General features: G+C 43.6%; 1 protein-coding gene across 1 annotated transcript in view; it reads left to right on the top strand.

Moving 5' to 3' along the window:
• COG5 (component of oligomeric golgi complex 5) overlaps positions 1-22,606 on the top strand; it is a 386,458-nt gene that overhangs the window by 254,478 nt on the left and 109,374 nt on the right. The window contains exon 11 of the mRNA XM_037010866.2: positions 22,274-22,355. Coding sequence (XP_036866761.2) covers positions 22,274-22,355 — 82 coding nt within the window. The remainder of the gene's footprint in view (positions 1-22,273; positions 22,356-22,606) is intronic.

The following is a 22,606-nucleotide window of genomic DNA, read 5'->3' as shown; positions in this document are numbered from 1 at the left end:
AAATATTTACCTGTTTGGTTGATAATAAAGATAGGAAAGAAACAAAATAATACTTAGATACTTCAAAAAAAAAATCTCACATACTACATTACTTATCATGTCAGTTCTATTGACTAGAGGATATTTTACCATGGGATGTTAATTTTTTTGATATATTAAGGCAAACTTTATATTATTTCATTTTAATTTATATCTCTCTCTGTAACACAGAAACTAAAGATCTTTAAGAATCTAAATTTCAACATGAATCAGTTTTTAAGCATATGTCAAGATATATTGCTTTTGTGCATGTACATGTCTGTGAGAGAAAAATGAGTAATGAATGAATTTTGGAAAATCTTATGTTGGCACTAATTTAAGTCATCGTAAAATAATTCAGGCATTTCTATTTTGGGGGATGGGAGGCTAAATAAATAATACTATAACTAAAGTCCATAATAAAATATATGTTTTCTTACAATGTAAAGTATGTCTAAGACATAATAGACCTCAAACTTAAAACTGTAATAAAACTTTTAAAGACACATGATTTGTAAAATCTAGTGAAATTGATTTTGGTAGAGCTGAAATAAGCTAGGGCATATTTTATATATGAAAAGTTTTCATGTGTTACTATATTTATTGTGGGTTATAGTTCCATAAAACTACTTTTTGCATTGAGAGAGTCCTTTAAATGTCATTACTTTGCCTTTTATTGAACCTCATTATTTCCTCAAAGTAAAAAAGAAATGAAATGGAAATTAAAATTGTAGTAGCTCTTAAAACAGTTCTACTTACATAGCATGAATTTTAAAATATTTCAGAATATTAGGAAAATATTAGGAGTATGTCTAAATTCTTGTGGGCAAAATTATAACATTCCAGAATATCTTGCCTGGCTTTAGTACATCTGCATATCAATAGGTGTTCAGAGATGGAAAGAAGTATGGCTTTAGTACATTTGCATATCCTCGGGTGGAGAGAAGTTCTTCTCCTTATCAGTGGGTAATTACCTTGGCAACAGAGGGCTTATCTGTGCCTGAGAGGTGCGGGGGAGGGCTGGTTTTGCTTCTTCTGGAGCAGGAAAGAGAGACGCCCTGGACTGCAGTTTATAAGCAATAAACAGAATTTTTTTTTTTAATAAATGGATTTTAAACTTTATTTCTCCTTTTGACTGATTTCAGGTTTTAGAGGTATTTTGCCCTGGGATTTCCTTTCCCTGGACTTACAATTATTTATTAAATGTATAAATTTTTATTGAACATATACATTTCATCAAGTACTGTTTTACTATCAGAAGGTATCTGAAATCTGACTACTTTCACTACCTCCCCCTGCCACCTTAGTCTAAGCCCCAATTTTTTAAAAATAGAAAGATTGTACCAAAAATAATGGATTTTTTCTGTTTGCACAGTATATATATAAAAGCTAACATTTTGATTTTAACTGGAATTTTTTTTGTTGTACAGGCTATCTCATTTCCTCTGTAGTCATGTTGGCACTAATTTAAGTGATTGTAATATAATTCAGGCATTTGTTTGTATTTTGGGGGATGAGAGGGTTCACTTGGAAGTCCCTACAGAATTTCTGTACCTTCTTTTGTAATCAGATGCTGCAAACTGTTTCTCCCTGGAGCTGTTTTCCAGTAAAGAGAATTTTTCTTTCCTCTGCCTTGCATTTGCCTTGCCAGGGTCCCTCTGCTTTGAATCCAAAGGATGATTAAGAGCTAATTTGAAATTCATATATTTGGTTTCTTTGATCAAGTCCGAAGGCTTCCTTATTCACAACATACTCTCCACAGAGATCTCTGGCAGGGGCTTTTTGCTCAATCTTTACTTCCTCTTCTCTTTTCATCTCAACTCCCTCTGCTTTCCTCTGACCCTATAAGCACAGTGACTTACAAGCTCTGTATGGACTGACCCTCACTTACCCCTGTTGTCTCAAAAATAGAGGTATATTATATCTTCTCTTTTCTCAGACTTTCCCCTTTGCTTGTGCTTTCCATTCTACATCTTACCCTTCCTACACTTTCTGCTTTCTCCAGTATCAACCTCTCCAGGCTACTTCCTCTCAAGGGTCTACCACCTAAAACCAAAATCTGATCAAAACCCTTTGGTCCTGTATCTCCAAGTATTTCTTCCAGTTACTGCCCAGGTTTCATTAAGCTACTTTCTGTGTCTATTCCTTGTTTGTGTTTTGCTCCGAACAACTGAAATCAAGCTTCCAGCCACTGAAACAGGCCTTGCTAAAGGCATTATAATAACCCAACTACCAAGTACTTCTGCTCATTTCTTAGAGCCTCTTTTATGTCACTCCTTGAGGTAATAGCTACTTCTGCTTAATGGTTTCTTTTTTCACAGTACTGCATCTTATCAGAATCCTTCACTGATTCCTCCTCCTCCACCATCTCCTCTTTTTAAAATATTTAATGAAATCCCAGACATACAGCAAAGTATTGAACTAAAGTATAGGATGGTGAATACCACCCACCATCCAGCTTTAGCAATTACTAACTTGTGACCAATCTTTTTTTTTTTTCAATAACCATTCCTAACAACTCCTCTCTCTCTATTCCAAATTATTCATCCACCAATCTTTAATGTTTCTACCCTGGTCCATCCTCAACATTCCATCTTCTCATGTAATCTATGGAAAAGTTCACATATGCTAACAGTTTCTACAACCCCGACCTAAATCTATTTCTTTAGCTTACCTCTTGTTCTTCAGGAAGATATTTATCTTCACTGGCTTAGATCATCTTCACTTGGATGCCCCACAGATTCTAGAAATATAAGTCAGACCTTGGATTTAAGTCAAGGTTATCTTACTTGAAAGGTCATGCCCTTTGATCACACCTAATGAAAGTATGTTAGCTTGAAGTTTTGGACCTTATGCTCTGCACAAAAAGCTATCACATATATTTGAGCACAAAAATCCCAGGTCCGTTCTGTGTTATAAAAACAGTAATATCTGCTTTGAAACTATGTTAGTATTATCATTCTAAGTTTCTCTGAGTGTATCTAATTATGTAAATCATGACAAAAACAGTCAAAGATCAAGCTGTAATTCTAAGTAACAGATTCTTCCAAATATGTTTAAGTATTCCTGTATATTTTCTATTTGTATCTATAAAATATATCTGATTTTGGTTTTATTTTCTACTTACTGGTCTCAGCCAAATGTCCAAATATCATCTTTTTAAAAATTAGAATTATAGTGTATTTTTCTGTTTATAACTAAGATGTTGTTTTAAATTACAGACCTTTTCTAGAATTGATCTGGTAACATAGGTACATTGAATTTAATGAAAATGCTATGGTCTTAATGTTTGTGCCCTTAAAATTCAATATTGAAATCCTAACCCCTAAGGTGACAGTATTAGGGGGTTGTACCTTTTCTTAGGTAATTAGATCATAAGGGTGGAACCTTCATAATTGGAGTGAGTGGAGTGTTGAAATCTCCTAAAGTGAATGCATTGCATTCTATTTCCCCTTTTAGTTCTGTTAGTATTTGTTTCACATATGTAGGTGCTGCTGTGTTGGGTGCATAGATATTTATAATGGTTATATCTTCTTGTTAGATTGATCCCTGTATCATTATGTAATGTCCTTCTTTGTCTCTTGTGACTTTCTTTGTTTTGAAGTCTGTTTTGTCTGATACAAGTACTGCAAATGCCTGCTTTTTTTCTCCCTATTAGTTACATCAAATATCTTTTTCCATCCCATCATTTTTAGTCTGTGTATGTCTTTGGGTTTAAAGTGAGTCTCTTGTAGGCAGCATATAGATAGGTCTTGTTTTTTTATACATTCAGTGACTATGTCTTTTGATTGGTGCATTCGGACCATTTACATTTAGGGTGATTATTGATAGTTATGTACTTATTGCCATTGCAGACTTTAGATTTGTGGTTACCAAAGGTTCAAGTTTAACTTCCTTACTATCTAAGAGTCTAACTTAACTCACTTAATATACTATTACAAACATAATCTAAAGGTTCTTTTTTTCTCCTCCTTTTTCTTCCTCCTCCATTCTTTATATATTAGGTATCATATTCTGTATTCTTTGTCTTTCCCTTGATTGACTTTGGGGATAGTTGATTTAATTTTACATTTGCTTAGTAATTAACTGTTCTACTTTGTTTACTGTGGTTTTATTACCTCTAGTGACAGCTATTAAACCTTAGGAATACTTCCGTCTATAGCAGTTTCTCCAAAATACACTATAGAGATGGTTTGTGGGAGGTAAGTTCTCTCAGCTTTTGCTTATCTTTAAATTGTTAAATCCCTCCTTCAAATTTAAATGATAATCTTGCCAGATAAATTATGTTCTTGGTTTGAGGCCCTTGTGCTTCATTGCATTAAATGTATCATGCCACTCCCTTCTGGCCTGTAAGGTTTCTGCTGAGAAGTCTGATGTTAGCCTGATGGGCTTTCCTTTGTATGTGATTTTATTTCTCTCTCTGGCTGCTTTTAGTAGTCTGTCCTTATCCTTGTTCTTTGCCATTTTAATTACTGTATGTCTTGGTGTTGTCTTCCTTGAGTCACTTGTGTTGGGAGATCTGTGTGTCTCCATGGCTTGAGAAACTATATTCTTCCCCCAGATTGGAGAAGTTTTCTCCAGTTACCTCCTCAAAGACACGTTCTATCCCTTTTTCTCTCTCTTCTTCTGGTACCCCTATAATACAAATGTTTTTCCATTTGGATTGGTCACACAGTTCTCTCAATATTTTTTCATTCTTAGAAATCCTTTTTTCTCTGTGTGCCTCAGCTTCTTTGTATGCCTCTTCTCCAATTTCTATTTCACTCATTGTCTCTTCCACTGTATCTAATCTGCTTTTAAAAGTTTCCATTATATGTTTCATTTCCGATACTGTGTTCTGTAATGATTGGATCTCTGACCAGAATTCATTCCTGAGTTCTTGAATATTTTTCTGTATCTCCATGAGCATGTTAATGATTTTTATTTTGAAATCCCTTTCAGAAAGATCCTTGAGGTCGATGTCATTTGAATCTTTCTCAGGAGTTGTATTCATATTTTTACTTTGAGCCATGTTCCTTTGGCGTTTCATATTTCTATATGGCGCCCTCTAGTGCTCAGAAGCTCTACTCTTTGGTGCTGCTCAGCCCCTGAAGCAATGTCGGGGGTCACAGGGGAGTGGTATTGGTGCCTGGAGGGAGGAAAGAGCTGTTTCCTGCTTCCCAGCTGCAATGCCTGTCTCCACTGCCAGAACCAGTGGGCTGAGCACACAGGTATAATAAGCCTCTAGGCTTTGCGTTTGTAGTTGCTGTAGACAGGTCTTCCCTCTTGCTGTCCTAACGCCAGGGTATGGTTTGCCAGTTTGTGAGCCAGGTGGGGCTGGCCGGGAGAAAGGTGTAGTAGGCTGCATATCACAGACCGGGGCCTTGGAGCTGCCTAGTTAGCTAGGGAGCTGGAGCACCTGAAGCTCATAAAAGTTTCCTACCTGCTGGGCAGAGTGCACCCGGACAATTTTGTCTACCTGTCCTTTCTCATGAGCAGTAGTAAGCACTGTGCAGTCCTTGCCCCGTTAGTAGCCCTCTTGTCGCTAAGACTCCCCGCCTTTCTTTTGTCCCAGAGCAACCGGATATGGATCCCTGCTTTCCACAAGCGACTGGAATCTCAGTCTCTCCAGGAATTCTGCCTGTCTTAGCTTTCCAATCCCCTAATCACGAGAGTACCGTGCAAGCTCCATGCAATGTAGGTTTTTGCTCCCAGAGCAGATCTCTGGAGTTAAGTATTCAGTAGTCCCAGGCCTACACTCATTTCTCTGTTTCTCTTCCTCCTGCCAATGAGCAGGGGTGGGGAAACAGCTTGTGTCTTACCAGGCTATGGCTTTGGTATGTTACCCTGTTCCGTGACATTTATTCTTTTCTCCAGGTATATGCAGTTTGGCGCAGTCTTCTTTCCTGTTGCTTTTTCAGGATTAGTTGTTTTAATTATATTTTCAAATTATATGCAGTTTTAGAAAGAACTCTCTGTCTCACCTCTCACACCACCTTCTGAGTGACATGATTTTTTATGTATCTTTTTATTTTCCTATTTTATGCAGGAAATTATATTTATGTAATGGCTTTGATAATACAATTTTTGATAATTCTTTTGTTGTTAGAATTAATATTTTATCTGTATATTTTGGCAGAATATGTATAATAAATGTATATGTATGTATGTATGTATATATATGTATACATATATATACATACATACATACATATGTATAATATTTGTTTTATTATATCATTCTATTCCCACAGTAGAGTCTGGATTTGATCCTTAATATTCTGCCTCCAGAGTTCCTCTTCTTAACCACTACTCTGTTCCTTTATTTAAAGAGGTTAATATTATGATAGGAAATATGGGATGCTGTAAAATTATATAACAGTGCACTGAACCTAAGGGACCCAAGAGAAGAGACACCTAACCTGATCTCTGAAGAAGATGTGGTTTTTAAAGCTGATAACTGAGAGAGACTTCAAAAGAACCTTCCAGAACCAGAAAAAATTTGAGTGTGGTTGGATCTTTAACCTCAGTGCTGTGTAACAAGAAAACTAGGCTGAGACAGTCAGGCCATAAAGAACTTTATAAGTCATGTTAAGGGGGAATACTTCTTTCATAAATCAGATATCCAAGTTCTGATATTTTGTGCAGTTCTAAGGAAGTTCCTTATCTCTTCTTGAATTTTTGTTTTCTCTTTAGAAAAGGACTATGAATGCCTTCTTGTAGTATTGTTCCTTTCATTCTTTGAATAAATATTTGTTGAGTGGCTTTAGTGTTCTGGTCACATTCTCAGTGCTGAAATTACAGTGGTAAAAAGACAGGCTGAGGCCTATGCTGTCCTATACTTACATTCTAATGGCTGTTGTAAGTTTTAACACTAGAGCCTGTTACATAATGGACATTCAGAAAAAGTTATTACTTGTAAGTCTGGGGAAAGGAAATCCCAGGGCAAAATACCCCTAAAAACCAAAATCATTCAAAGGGAGAAATAAAAATTTAAACCCGTTTTTTGCTCACAAACTGCAGTTCCAGGCCGTCTTTATTCTCTGTTCCAGCAGCAACCACACCGGCCCTCCCCCTCACCTGTCAGGTGCAGATAAGCCCTCTGTTGCCAGGTAATCACCCATTGATATGGAGATGAACTTCTCCACCCCTGAGGAAATATGCAAATGTCTAAAACCATACTTCTTTCCACCTCTTAACACCTATTGATATGCAGATATACTAAAGCCAGGCGAGATATTCTGGAAATGCTACAATTTTACCCACATTACTTAGTCATGGTTCACATACATTTAGAGAGTATAGACATTTTGGGTTCTTCCCTGATTTAATTAAAACCATATACTTCATGGCTTTCAAATTTTGAGCAACTCTTCACTAAAAGGGGAGAAGTAGCCAGATTATCCGGGACCCCAGGTTTTCCTTCAGAAGGCTGTGTCTAGGAGTTACAATTTTCTTGTTTACTTTGTCAATTCTAAAAAAACCTTGAAGAATTCTTTTTTTTTCTAGAAATACATTTCAGAAATTCTGTGGAGTTGCAAAGATGATTTGCCTTAAAGGGGGCTATGGTTAATTGTAGGAATAGATAATGACACATCCAAAAGACATACACGAAAAAGCCTGAAAGGAAGATAAAAGCAAACAAAAATAACCCGTAGAACAAACGCTGGAAACAAAGGAAACACAAAGAAAGTACAAATGAGATGATAAAAGTAAGAACAATCTATTAAGTAACATATTTAGTTTGTAATTTCTTATTAAAAGACAAAAATTGTTTTTAAAAATAAAATTAAATACATGTTATTTATGAATCACATCAAAAAGATGACTAGGAAGAATAAAAATAAATGGATTTATAAACATTTCTCAAGCAAAAGCAATAATAGTATTTCAGGTAAAATAAGACATGGATGTAACTTGAGGACATTTAACTAAATTAAGTAAGCTGATCACAAAAAGACAAATACTGTATGATTCCACTACCTAAGTAGTCATTCTTAGAAACAGAAAGTAGATACATGGTTGTTAGGGGCTGGAGGTAGGATGAAAAAAGTTTTTTAAGAGGTATGGAGTTTCAGTTCTGCAAGATGAGAAAGTTGTAAGGATCTATTGCACAGAAAGTTACATACAGTTAACACTACAGTACACTTAAAAAAGGTTAAGATATTAAGTTTTATGGGTTTTTTTTTACCATAATTTTGAAAAAAGAATCATGCATTGTCTTCTATGACTTAAAAAAATGAGGACTGGGTAGTGAAGGGCCCCCACCAGTAAGATGGCAAACTTCTGGCTTCTCTTCGGGGTCCTCGGTTCCCGCCGGCGCGACCTGAAGCCCAATCACCTCTCGCTCCCCTCCCAATCCCAGCACCTAGCCAACAGCCACCAGCCCCGTAGAAGTGACACCTCAATCAATTCATGCCCCTTCCTATATAACCCAGCGCCTTTCCCTAATAAAGCGGAACTCTCCGGTGAATTGCTGCTGTGTGTCGCTCCTTTCCTTTCATTGGTGCCGAAACCCAGAAGACGGGACACCCCAACTGGGCCCCGTCTTCCCCCTGACACCAGCAGCAGCTTACCCACGTCCTCTTTTTCCAGCGCTGGCTCCTCACACTCACCACTCCTCTCTGGCCTTTAGGTAAGTTTTCCCCCCGGGGTGGGCCACTCTTCCCCGAGCTATCGCAGTGCCATTGACCGTGATCGTCCGGCAAGGCCCTGATGCTCGGGGATGAGGAGGGAACTCTCCCCGCCTCAGGCCTTCATGGCTGTGGCGGACCCTCAGGCCCCTCCTCCGACAGTCATAAACGCATTCACCGTCCCTTCAATCAGTGCTGAAACTTTTTAAGCAAATTTTCCCCGGGGTGGGCCACTCTTCCTCGAGCTATCGCAGTGCCATTGACCGTGATCGTCCGGCAAGGCCGTGACGCTCGGAGATGAGGAGGAACTCTCCCCGCCTCAGGCCTTCACAGCTGCGGTGGACCCTCAGGCCCCTCCTCTGAAAGCCATCAGTCCCCGCCTCAGGCCTTCACGGCTGCGGCGGACACTCAGGCCCCTCCTCCAACAGCCATAAATCCCCACCTCAGGCCTTCACGGCTGCGGAGACTCTAAGGCCCAACCCTCCAACAGCCATAAACGAGGTGACTCCTTTGCGGATGAGAACGCTCCCTTCCCCCCCCCTTCTCTGTCCGCCAAAAACTCCTAGCGCTAGGTACCTTGAGACTCCGGCACTCTGCCTTCTTAGGGAAGTCTGGGTAACGACCCACACTTCCCAAGAGTTTCCGCAGACCACCAAGGATCATCGGGGACGCCCTTTGTCTCCTTACGGTCTGCCTCCACTCTGAGGATCTCCGTACGTCTTCTCCTGTTTGTCTCCTTCTCTGTCCTTCAGCCATGGGAGCCTCCTCATCCCTCCCTGAAAGTTCACCTCTTGAATGCCTGCTTAAGCATCTGGCTACCCTCTCCCTGACGCCTGATATAAAACCAAAACCTCTCCGTAAATATTGCTCCCAAGATTGGCAGACATACCCCCTAGAAAATAACAACCAATGGCCCGCAGGGGGAACTCTTGATCCTAACATCACTCGCGATCTTTTTAACTACTGCCAGCGCCTGAAAAAATGGAAGGAGATTCCCTATATCGAAGCTTTCCACCTCCTCCTCTCCCTGCCCCCTCCCAAGTTCTCCTAGCCTGCAAGCCCCCGCCCCCGCAGAAGCCTCCCGTTCACTCCCTTCCCCTTCTTCTCCTACAACAGCCCTTCTCCCTTCCTCCCCCACCATCTCCTCCCCCATCTCACCTCCTCTGCCTTCGTCCCTCGCAGATTAAGCCTGAGCCTTTCATCCCCCCCTTTAACTAGGCCCCTGGGCCTCCTCCATCTTTGCCCTCATCACCTGTTTCTCCCCTGTTAGGGACCGCCTTTGTCTTCTCACATGTTTGTAGGGAGAATGGGAAAGCACCTTCCCCCATGTCTGAATGCAGCATGGGAAAGCACAAGCCAGAGAACAACCGGTGCAGTCCTTAGAAGTTATCTGTCCACAAAAACATATCTTGCCAAGACTCCTCACTCTGAAAATAGGGAGACCTTGAAGATGTGTAGAAACACCGCCCCTGCTTCTAGCTATGCCCTTCCCCCACTTGCCGATGTAGCAAGAATAGAGAACAACACATTCCATAAGCAATTAACCGGAGCCCTGCTGTAGCTCAGTTAGTAGAGCAAGAGACTCTTAACATCACAGTCATGAGTTCAAGCCCAACTAAAGCAGCAGAGGCAAGCAGCTGGGCTGCAGGCTGGTAACACGTGGGTCTGATTCTATCTTTCTGTATTTTCTTTGCCCCCCATTCGCACTTCAGGACCTGCTTGAATAAGCGCAGCTAGACTGCGTCACTCCCCCACAGACTGAGCCAGAACCCTTCAGTCCCCCTCAGACTCAGTCCCGAGAGCCTCCCAAAATTATCGCCCCCCTCCGGGAGGTAGCAGGATCCGAAGGCATCGTGCGCATTCACGTCCCTTTTTCCTTAAGAGATTTAGCCCAACTAGAGAAACGCCTAAGTTCCTTTTCCACTGATCCCATGACATACATCAGGGAGTTGCAATAGACCCTCCAGTCTTACAGCCTCACACATCATGACATTTTCATGCTCCTGGCCAATACTCTCCTCCCTGAAGAGCGTAGACGAGTTTGAGACTTCGCCCAAATGCAGGCTACCGAAACCCACAGGACTGACCCCACCTATCCACCTGGCCCCACTGCTGTCTCCGAACAAGACCCACACTGGGATTATAACACCGCCGTAGGTCTCCGCTCTCAAGATATTTTTGCCTCCTGCTTAATAGCAGGTCTGAAAAAGGCAGCTTGTAAAGTAGTCAGTTTGCAAAAGCTCCAAGATGCAATTCAAAAGAGAGATGAAACGCCCTCCGAAGTCTTTGACAGACTCACTCAAGCCCTATTACAGTATACCAGCCTAGACCCAGAAACACCTGAAGGAAAACATGTCCTTATGACATACTTCCTAGCTCAAAGCTACCCCGACATTAAAGCTAAACTCAAAAAGTTGGAACCAGGGCCCTGCTACCCCACAGACTGAGATCCTAACAGTGGCTTTTAAAGTCTTCCATAACCGGGAGGAGGAGAAAGAACGCTGTAAACAAAAGACTGATCAGGCCAATTTCCAGATGTTGGCCCAGCTGATAAAACCACAACCTGGGCGCCCCTCTACAAACAAGCCCCACCCCAGGAGCTTGATTCAAGTGTGGAAAAGAGTGACATTGGTCAAGGGTGTGCCCCTCCCCCAGATCTCCTACCACCCCATGCCCCAGATGCCACAAAAAGGGCCACTGGGAGTCTGATTGTCCAACCACCCGAAGGGGAGGCTGGTCGAACATCCCCATCCTAAGCCCGCCGTAGTGGGGCTGGCAGAAGAAGATTGACGGGGCCCGGGAGCTTCTCGCCCGACCATTTCCATCACCAAACAGGAGCCCAGGGTTACTTTAACAGTAGACGGTCGCCCCATCTCCTTCCTCCTAGATACAAGAGCCATGTTCTCAGTCTTGCGAGAATACCGGGGCCCTACCACGCCAGCCATTACTCCTATAGTCGGGGTAGGAGGTAAACAGATTTTCCCATTAAAACCCCCCCCTTTTATGCACAATCCCAGACAATCCCATACCTTTCTCCCACTCCTTCCTAATTATGCCCCAGTGTCCCATCCCTTTCCTAGGACAGGACATCCTTTCTCTCCTCCACGTTTCCATAACTATATCCACTCCCACAGCCCCCAGTACTCCCTTTCTGATGGCCCTCATAGCCGACAAACCCCCTCTACCCAATGAAAGCTCTAGTTCCGCCCTCATACACCCTGTAAATCCCAAAGTTTGGGAAATTACAAGCCCCTCCGTAGCCCTATGTCCCCCTGCCTCTATCAAACTACGTGACCCCTCTCAGTATATCTGTCAGGCCCAATACCCCGTAACCACTTCAGCCCTCATAGGCCTCCAACCCACCATTCAAGATCTCTTAAACAAAAACTACCTCAGACCCACTCACTCCCCATTTAATACCCCCATATTAGCTGTTAAAAAAACCAACGGATCTTTCCGCCTTGTCCAAGACCTTCGCCTTATCAACATGGCCGTTGTCCCTATCCATCCCTTATTTCCAAATCCATACACCCTTTTATCGCAGATCCCTGCCTCAGCTTCCCACTTCTCAGTCCTAGATCTCAAGGACACATTTTTTTCTATCCCTCTAGACCCCTCCTCCCAAGATTTTTTTGCCTTCACCTGGACGGACCCATACACCAGACATTCTGTACAACTTACTTGGACAGTTTTGCCACAAGGCTTCTGAGATAGTCCCCATATTTTTAGACAAGTCCTAGCTCAAGACCTCAAACAGTTTCACCATGATCACCCCGAGTCCACTTTATTACAATATGTAGATGATCTTCTACTCTGCAGTCCCTCGTGGGAACAGTCTCCACTTGACACTGTGTCTCTACTTAACCTTCTAGCTTCCAGAGGTTACCGGGTATCCCCCGTCAAAGCTCAAATCTCTTCCCCTCCTGTCACTTACTTCAGATTCCTTCTATCTCAACAAAGAAAGTCCATTACCTTAGACAGAAAACGGCTCCTCTCTAACCTGCCCATTCCCAAAACCAAGACAGAAATCCTTTCCTTTCTAGGCCTGGCTGGGTATTTTAGAGCGTGGATCCCTAACTTCTCCCTGTTGGCAATACCCCTATACGACCTCAGCAAGAGCCCCCCTGAAGAACCATTACCCTCCTCACCCCGACACTCCTTCATTAAGCTCCGTCAAGCCCTTGTGGAAGCCCCAGCTCTCCATCTTCCTGATCTGTCGAAGCCCTTCTCATTATACATTCATGAGAGGTCCAGTCAAGCTCTAGGAGTCCTAGGCCAATATTATGGCCCATCCTTTGCCCCAGTAGCTTATCTTTCCAAGCAATTAGACCCCACAGTTCAGAGATGGGCCCTTGCCTACGAGCATTAGCTGCTAGACAGGTCTTTCAGAAGGCAGTTCATAAACTGACATTCAGGGCGCCCCTTACCATTCTGTCCCCACATCACCTAAAAGATCTCTTAACTTACAAAAGTTTATACACTCTCCCTCCCTCCAGACTCCTGACCTTACTGTCCTCTTTCCTCCAAAATTCCGTTCACCCCCTTGCCATCCATACCTGAATCATGACTTTTTCCTCCTTTACTGCACTCTTGCTTTTTTCCCCTTCATTCCTATTGTCTTCCCCACCACTCCAGCCTCCTTTGTATGGCGATTCAAAGTCAGATAGACTTACACACGGCATCAAACAAAAGTTACTGCCCTCATTGCCACACCAGACTGCCCTCTGAAAAGCTGCTCTGAGCCTTTATACCTCCACTTTCCTCCCTCCACTGAAGTGTTCACTAGCAGCTACCCTTATTCTCCCTACCTCTGCTTCCTCTATGACCAAAAACAAGCCTATTGCAGGCGGCCAGACACCTACGGGGGATGTCCCTACTGGTCTTGCGCCATTCACTACATGAGTAACTTCCAGTACCCACAGTATTACTCCTCCAACTGTTTCATGAAATATCCCAACGGCTCATTCTCCTTATCAATCCCAGATCCCTGGGACTCTCCATGGGCTGCCAGAGTCACAGCCTCAGTTTACTACGGGGGGGTCCTCGACCCCCCACGGTACCCATCATATCTCTCGAAAGTATGTTCCCTCTCATTCCCAGATCTCTCAAGTTGCATCAGATAGCAGACATTCCGAAAAAGTCATTATCCAAACTCTTGACAGCGCCTCTTCATCTTCTTATCCCCACCCCTCTTCCCATTTCTCCTACTCTTCATTACAGCTCATTCAGGACACCACCATCTTTCTCAACCACACCCTTAATACAGCCAATTGTTTCTTGTGTGCATCACTACAGCGCCCACTGCTGGCCGCCATGCCCCTTAATATTTCCAACTACTCCTTCCATGCAGAAAGACAACCCCTCTGCCCCCTGGCAGACATACCCCTATGGGAACCAGAATACGCAGATAATCTCACCATCCACCACTGCGTAGGCCCAACCCCTCCCCCCTCCAGCGCACTTCTCTGCCTCTCTATCTACACCCCTATCTCCGGCTCTAAGACTTTTACGCAACAGGGACACTTCTTTTGGTGTAATGGCAGTCTTTTCAACTCAGTGCCTCTCAACTCCGATACACCCTGCATTCTCGTCACCCTAATCCCATAGCTTACACTTTACAGCATGGCAGAATTTCTTGAGCTCCAACCTCCCTTTCCCTTGCGCACAAAAAGGGCTGCTTTCCTTCCCATCACGGTCGGTATCTCTTTAACCACCTCAGCCATTGGGGCAGGGTTTTCGGGAGAAGCCTTGAGTCACTCTCTATGGGCAGTTAGAGATCTCAACGCCAAACTTGAGGGAGCCCTGACATCCACTCCCGATTCCCTAGCCTCTCTCCAAAGACAGGTCACTTCGCTAACTAAAGTCACCCTTCAAAACCGGCGGGCCCTAGATCTGCTTACAGCCGAGAAAGGCGGCACCTGCGTCTTCCTCTGGGAAGAGTGCTGCTATTACATCAACGAATCCGGCATTGTAGAAACTGACATTACCAAACTCACTGACCTTGCCTCCAGCCTCCACTCTGCTTCCAATTCCAACCCATTCTCTTCAATACTAACAAACCCCCTCCTCACCTGGCTCTGGCCCATTGCAGACCCCATAATAATCGTTCTTCTCACCTGTCTCTTCTTACCCTGTATAATAAAGTTCATCAAATCCCAAGTCAGAAAAATCTCTAATCAATCTTTCAACCAGCTTTTACTCAAGAACTACCAGCTTCTGGGCACAGAAGATCCCTTACCCTCACGTGACCTCCTCACCACATGCTGAGATGGACCCCCCTCCCACTGGAAACTGTTCCTGGAAACAATAACCGCAGACGCCTGGCTCCTGACACCCATATCCTCTTGGCCAACCTATGGTTACAGGGAACCTTCATTGATTTCCAAACCTGAAGAAGTCCACATCTACTCATCCTTACTGTGGGGAGTCCTATCAACCCTTTCCTCCCAATCCTCAAGCCCTCACTCCCTTCTCCGCCCCTGTTCAGCAGGAAGCAGCCAGAGAGAAAGCAACGTCCACAACCCCATAGAGGAGAAAGGGGGGAATGAAGGGCCCCCACCAGTAAGATGGCAAACTTCCGCCTTCTCTTCGGGGTCCTTGGTTCCTGCCAGTGCCACCTGAAACCCAATCACCTCTCACTCCCCTCCCAATCCCAGCACCTAGCCAACAGCCACCAGCCCCGTACAAGTGACACCTCAATCAATTCATGCCCCTTCCTATATAACCCAGCACCTTTCCCTAATAAAGCGGAACTCTCCGGTGAATTGCTGCTATGTGTTGCTCCTTTCCTTTCAGGTAGTGTGTTACTAATTAAATGAAAGGGTATTGATTACCATTTATTCACTTGACTAAGTGACTTTAGATTTCCTTCTTGGAGACACTAGGTAAATATCAATAGATGCCTTAATATTAAATGATACATTGCTGACATAAACCCTAAGCTTACACAGGTAGATAATTCAAATAACTGTTTTAATATACTGTTGAAATTAATTTGCTTTCATATCTGAGAATTTTTTATTTGTATTCTTAGGCAGTTTGCTTCAAGTGTGTATGTCTGTAGACTATATTTTCATCAGCTTTTCCTCATCTTGAGGGAAAGCTTTCAGTTTTCACCATTATGATGTTAACTATTGGCTTTTCCTATTTGGTCTTTATTATATTGAGGTAATTCCCTTCTATTCCTAGCTTATTGAGTGGTGTTTTCCTGAAATGGTGTTGAGTTTTTTCAAGTGCATTTGTGTGTATATTTGACATGATCATGTGGTGTTTGTCCTTCATTCTGTTAATTTGGTGTATTATAGTAGTTCTTCACTAATGATGAAAAATATTTTTAAGTTGCATATCTGCAGCATCTGAGTCTATTTTCTGATCACTGCATAATAAATTAAAAATTATTTGATTTGCCTTTTTTATGATATACAATAACCATTTAAATTCAGAGCAAAAGACTTTCTGAACAAAAAGACAACAATGAAAATAAAAGTGCGCCTAGGTTATAAAAGTGAGAAATCAGTGTTTTCATTGGTCATTTTCTTGATTTACAACCTTGGAAATTAGAATTTCATTTGTTCTAAGTGCAAAAGTAAGAATTAACAACTTCCTAATTCATTTTTTTATGACAATGGTCATAATTGAATATTAGACCTATTTATGTTACTAGGGTGAACCATATGAAATTGGCATTTTTCATTTCAAAAATAGAATACCAGCAATTTTTTATTGTATAGCACATATGTAGAAATAACTTAAAATTACATGGTGCTGTTTCTAGAAGTGTGATTCTGTTTTAGCAGTATTAATGTACAGTTGGCTCTTAGAGCAATCTGGTGGTTGGGGGCACCAACCCCCACTCGACTGAAAGTCTGCACATAACCTTTTGGTGACAGGCAGCTGCGTTTGAGGAGGTCTCTCCTTGTGTACTAGGAGCAAGGAATGGCAGCTGCCATGCAGGCAGCAGAGAACAGATAAATGCAGAGAAAAAGAGGGAAAGTTCTCGGTTTAAGGGAGATTCCCTTGCCAACTCCTGAAACCAGGGTCACCTGGCATCCTGTGTTCATTTGGATTTGCACGACATGGGGGCTGGCCCCTACCACCCCAGGATTTGGGGGAACCACAGAGCCCAGTATGCAGTGAGGTTATGTTCTGAGAACTTCCCAAAGAAAGGATATTTTCAGGCAGGCTACTAAGAAGAGCTCTCACAGCAGCAGTTCCGTCCAGGTCAAAATCACCCAGGTAACAGAAACATGCAGGTCCAAATCTGAGCTCTTAGAACCCCTTCCTTCTTATTAGAAGTAAAGCGGAGACAGAGTGAAGACTTGAAAATAAAATAAAATAGTAAAGAGACAAACCACAAAAATCTGAGCAGTGAGAAAGCTTTATTTGAAGGTACACACTTAAAAGATAGTACGAGCATCCTTAGGAGGCGCACTGAAAGTTTGGGGTTTTTGTCCTTTAAGGCTTTCAAGAATGGGGCAAAGGGCAGAGGGGGTGGTTGTTGGGCATAGGCTTGACTTGTGGTCTTAAGGTGCTTATTTCTGGTGAGACACACCATGTCTCCTTTCCTTTATTATCAGTCCTGCAGCTAATTCTGCTCAATAAACCCAACATAAGGAATTTATTTATCCTGTTTTTTTCCAAGATGGTCGTTACCCTCAAGTAGTGGGGACTTACCAGTAAAGGCTGCCTGCCCTGCCTTCAGATAGGCTGTTGTTATTGTCTGATTACCAGAGAATATGTTAGGAATCTTACTTCTTGAAGGGTCCCCACCAGTAAGATCGCAAACTTCTGGCTTCTCTTCGGGGTCCTTGGTTCCCGCTGGCACCACCTGAAGCCCAATCACCTCTCGCCCCCCTCCCAATCCCAGCACCTAGCCAACAGCCACTAGCCCCGTAGAAGTGACACCTCAATCAATTGCCCCTTCCTATATAACCCAGCACCTTTCCCTAATAAAGCGGAACTCTCCGGTGAATTGCTGCTGTGTGTTGCTCCTTTCCTTTCATTGGTGCCGAAACCCAGGAGACAGGACACCCCAACTGGGCCCCGTCTTCCCCCCGACACCAGCAGCAGCTTGCCCTCGTCCTCTTTTTCCGGCGCTGGCTCATCACACTCACCACTCCTCTCTGGCCTTTAGGTAAGTTTTCCCCCCGGAGTGGGCCACTCTTCCCCGAGCTATCGCAGTGCCATTGACCGTGATCATCCGGCAAGGCCCTCCTCGGGGACGAGGAGGGAACTCTCTCCGCCTCAGGCCTTAACGGCTGCGGCGGACCCTTAGGCCCCTCCTCCAACAGCCATAAATCCCCGCTTCAAGCCTTTACGGCTGCGGTGGACCCTCAAGCCCCTCCTCCGACAGTCATAAACGCACTCACTGTCTCTTCCATCAGTGCTGAAACTTTTTAAGCAAAATTTCCCCGGGGTGGGCCACTCTTCTCCGAGCTATCGCAGTGCCATTGACTGTGATCTTCCGGCAAGGCCCTGACGCTCAGGGACGAGGAGGGAACTCTTCCCCCCTCAGGCCTTCATGGCTGCGGTGGACCCTCAGGCCCCTCCTCCGACAGTCAAATCCCCGCCTGAGGCCTTCACAGCTGCGGCAGACCCTCAGCCCTCCCTCCAACAGCCATAAACGAGGTGACTCCTTTGCAGATGAGAACGCTCCCTTTCCCCCCCCCCCTCCTTCTGTTCTGTCCGCCGAAATCTTTTCTGTCTGCCAAAAATTCCTAGCGCTAGGTACCTCGTGACTCCGGCAAACTGCCTTCTTAGGGAAGTCTGGGTGACGACCCACACTTCCTAAGAAATTCCGACTCGTATACAAGTTTCCACAGACCACCCAGGATCATTGGGGACGCCCTTTGCTCCTTGCCGTCTGCTTCCAGTCCGAGGATCTCCGTTCATCTTCCCCTGTTTGTCTCCTTCTCTGTCCTTTAGCCATGGGAGCTTCCTCATCCCTCCCTGAAAGTTCACCTCTTGAATGCCTGCTTAAGCATCTGGCTACCCTCTCCCTGATCCTGATATAAAACCAAAACTTCTCCGTAAATATTGCTCCCAAGATTGGCCGACATACCCCCTAGACAATAACAGCCAATGGCCCGCAGGGGGAACTCTTGATCCTAACATCACTCGCGATCTTTTTAACTACTGCCAGCGCCTGAAAAAATGGAAGGAGATTCCCTATATCGAAGCTTTTTGCCTCCTAACGCAAAATCCCAGCCTCCGCACCACCTGCTCCCCGCCCCATGTTCTCCTAGCCTGCAAGCCGTCTCCCTCCCCTCCCCACACTCCCAGTACTCCCTTTCTGATGGCCCTCATAGCCGACGACCCCCCTCTACCCAATGAAAGCTCCGGTTCTGCCCTCATACACCCTGTAAATCCCCAAGTTTGGGACATTACAAGCCCCTCCGTGGCCCTATGTCCCCCTGCCTCTATCAAACTACGTGACCCCTCTCAGTATATCTGTCAGGCCCAATACCCCGTAACCACTTCAGCCCTCATAGGCCTCCAACCCACCATTCAAGATCTCTTGGGCAAAAACTACCTCAGACCCACTCACTCCCCATTTAATACCCCCATATTAGCTGTTAAAAAAACCAACGGATCTTTCCGCCTTGTCCAAGACCTTCGCCTTATCAACATGGCCGTTGTCCCTATCCATGCCTTAGTTCCAAATCCATACACCCTTTTATCGCAGATCCCTGCCTCGGCCTCCCACTTCTCAGTCCTAGATCTCAAGGACACATTTTTTTCTATCCCTCTGGACCCCTCCTCCCAAGATTTTTTCGCCTTCACCTGGACGAACCCATACACAAGACATTCTGAACAACTCACTTGGACAGTTTTGCAACAAGGCTTCCGAGATAGTCTCCATATTTTTGTACAGGTCCTAGCTCAGGACCTCAAACAGTTTCATCATGATCACTCCGAGTCCACCTTATTACAATACATGGACAATCTTCTACTCGGCAGTCCCTCATGGGAACAGTCTGAACTTGACACTGCCTCCCTACTTAACCTTCTAGCTTCCAGAAGTTACCGAGTATCCCCCGTCAAAGCTCAAATCTCTTCCCCTCCTGTCACTTACTTCAGATTCCTTCTATCTCAACAAAGAAAGTCCATTACCTTAGACAGAAAACGGCTCCTCTCTGACCTGCCCTTTCCCAAAACCAAGACAGAAATCCTTTCCTTTCTAGGCCTGGCTGGGTATTTTAGAGCGTGGATCCCTAACTTCTCCCTGTTGGGAAGACCCCTATATGACCTGAGCAAGGGCCCCCCTGAAGAACCATTATCCTCCTCACCCCGACACTCCTTCATTAAGCTCCGTCAAGCCCTTGTGGAAGCTCCAGCTCTCCATCTTCCTGATTTGTCGAAGCCCTTCTCATTATTCATTCATGAGAGGTCCAGTCAAACTGTAGGAGTCCTAGGCCAATATTATGGCCCATCCTTTGCCCCAGTAGCTTATCTCTCCAAGGAATTAGACCCCACAGTTCGGGGATGGGCCCCCTGCCTATGGGCATTAGCCGCTGGACAGCTCTTGCAGAAAGAAGCTCATAAACTAACATTCCGGGTGCCCCTTACCATTCTGTCCCCACATCACCTGAAAGATCTCTTAACGTACAAAAGTTTACAGACTCTCCCTCCCTCCAGACTCCTGACCTTACTATCCTCTTTCCTCCACAATCCAGACATTTCTTTCCTCCCCTGCCAGCCCCTGAATCCGGCCACTCTTCTTCCTCTACCCTACTCTCCTCATACTCCCTCGCATGATTGCCTGGAAGCCCTTCACAACTTCCTTCCGTGCCACTCTATGATCTCCGAAGGAGCCCTCTCACACTCCAACCTCATCTGGTTTACTGATGGGTCCTCCTTTAAACATGAGGGCACCCACTACACAGGATATACAGTAGTCTCCCTCGAAGGTGTCATTGAGGCATGAGCCCTACCCATTCTCTTCAATACTAACAAACCCCCTCCTTTCCCGGGTCTGGCCCATTGCAGGACCCATAATAGTCATTCTTCTCGCCTGTCTCTTCTTACCCTGTATAATAAAGTTCATGAAATCCCAAGTCAGAAAAATCTCTAATCAAGCTTTCAACCAGCTTTTACTCAGGAACTACCAGCTTCTGGCCACAGAAGATCCCTCACCCTCACGTGACCTCCTCACCACACGCTGAGATGGACCCCTCTCTCCACTGGAAACTGTTCCTGGAAACAATGGCCGGAGACGCGTGGCTCCTGACACCCATATCCTCTTGGCACCATTGGAATCAACAGGTCCTCGACTTATAGTTACAGGGAACCTTCATTGATTTCCAACCTGAAGAAGTCTACATCTACTCATCCTTACTGTCGGGAGTCCTATCAACCCTTTCCTCCCAATCCTCAAGCCCTCACTCCCTTCTCCGCCCCTGTTCAGCAGGAAGCAGTCAGAGAGAAAGCAACGTCCACAACCCCATAGAGGAGAAAGTGGGGAATGAAGGGTCCCCACCAGTAAGATGGCAAACTTCCGGCTTCTCTTTGGGGTCCTCGGTTCCCGCCAGTGCCACCTGAAGCCCAATCACCTCTCGCCCCCCTCCCAATCCCAGCACCTAACCAACAGCCACCAGCCCCATAGAAGTAACACCACAATCACCCTATGCCCCTTCCTATATAACCCAGCACCTTTTCCTAATAAAGTGGAACTCTCCAGTGAATTGCTCCTGTGTGTTGCTCCTTTCCTTTCACTTCTCAACTCTCTGCTTTTTAAAATGGAATTTTAGCCTTAAGATGGGATCCCTCCAGTTCCTACTATACTGATTATATCTCAGCACTTTTCATCATAAGCATGAAAAGTTCATCATGATGCTTGTCCCATGTCCCTGCCTTACCTCACTTTGACTCACCAAAGGTTAAATAATAGCTTACTGTGGACTGGAAGCCTTACCAATAATATAAATTAACACATATTTTGTATGTTATGTGTATGAAATACTGTATTCTTATAATAAAGTTAGCTAGAGAAAAGAAAAATGTTTTTTGAAATAGTCACAAATCTCCAATAAATTTTCCAATGTATTTAGTATTGAAAAAAATTAATGTATAATTGAACTGGCTCAGTTCAAACCTGTATTGTTCAAGGGTCAAGTGTACTTTGTATAACAAATAACACTTGAACTAATATTTACCTTTTTACTAATTACTTCCTTAAACGTATATTCAGAGTAGGATGAAGTATCATGCTAAGCTATCAAAGGATGAGGATGATTATAATTGTAATCTAACAACTAACATTCACTGAGGATTTATTATATGTTAGGAACTGTCCCAAGACTTGACTTTTATAAACTTTTTAATCCTTATTATAATCCTGCAAGGTAGGTACTGTTATCATCTCCATTTCACAGATGGGAAGGAGGCACAGAGTGATTAAGCACTTGCCCAAGCTTACACAGCTAGTAATAGCAGAGAAGGATGTTGACTGGTTATTTGAACATGAGACATGATTTGAGTCGTCTATGTATTTCTACTTAGTTACTTAATTCCATTGTTTGATAGATATGTCTTAGAAATTTTCATTTTTAATACATAAAACACATTTTTAATAAATACAGTTGTATCTTATTTTTTATAATTTTTAAAAACTAATGAATACACCCCCTTTTTTTGTGTCACAGGATGGACAATCTGAAATTTTATACAGATTTTGGAATTCAGTTACTCAAGCACTTTCTTCTCAGTTTTGTATGGCAACAAATTGTAAGTCCGTCATTTATTTTGCAAATCATTTCAAAGTTTAAGTTACTGTAAAACAGTGTCAAAATATTTTGCTCTACTGTTTATAAAACATATCTCTTTAAAACTCCTGTTTAATTGTTAGTTTGTATATTAGCCATATGCATTCAGTTTGATGAGCTGTAAGTTAATTTTTTACATATATCTTTTTGTAGTTAATATGTGGGATAAAATTCTGCAGAATAAGTGAATTTTCCATAATTCACATATGGAGG

This window comes from Manis javanica, chromosome 6 (assembly GCF_040802235.1).
Source record: "Manis javanica isolate MJ-LG chromosome 6, MJ_LKY, whole genome shotgun sequence".
Classification (NCBI taxonomy): Eukaryota; Metazoa; Chordata; class Mammalia; order Pholidota; family Manidae; genus Manis; species Manis javanica.
This window is presented reverse-complemented; position numbering and strand designations above follow the sequence as displayed.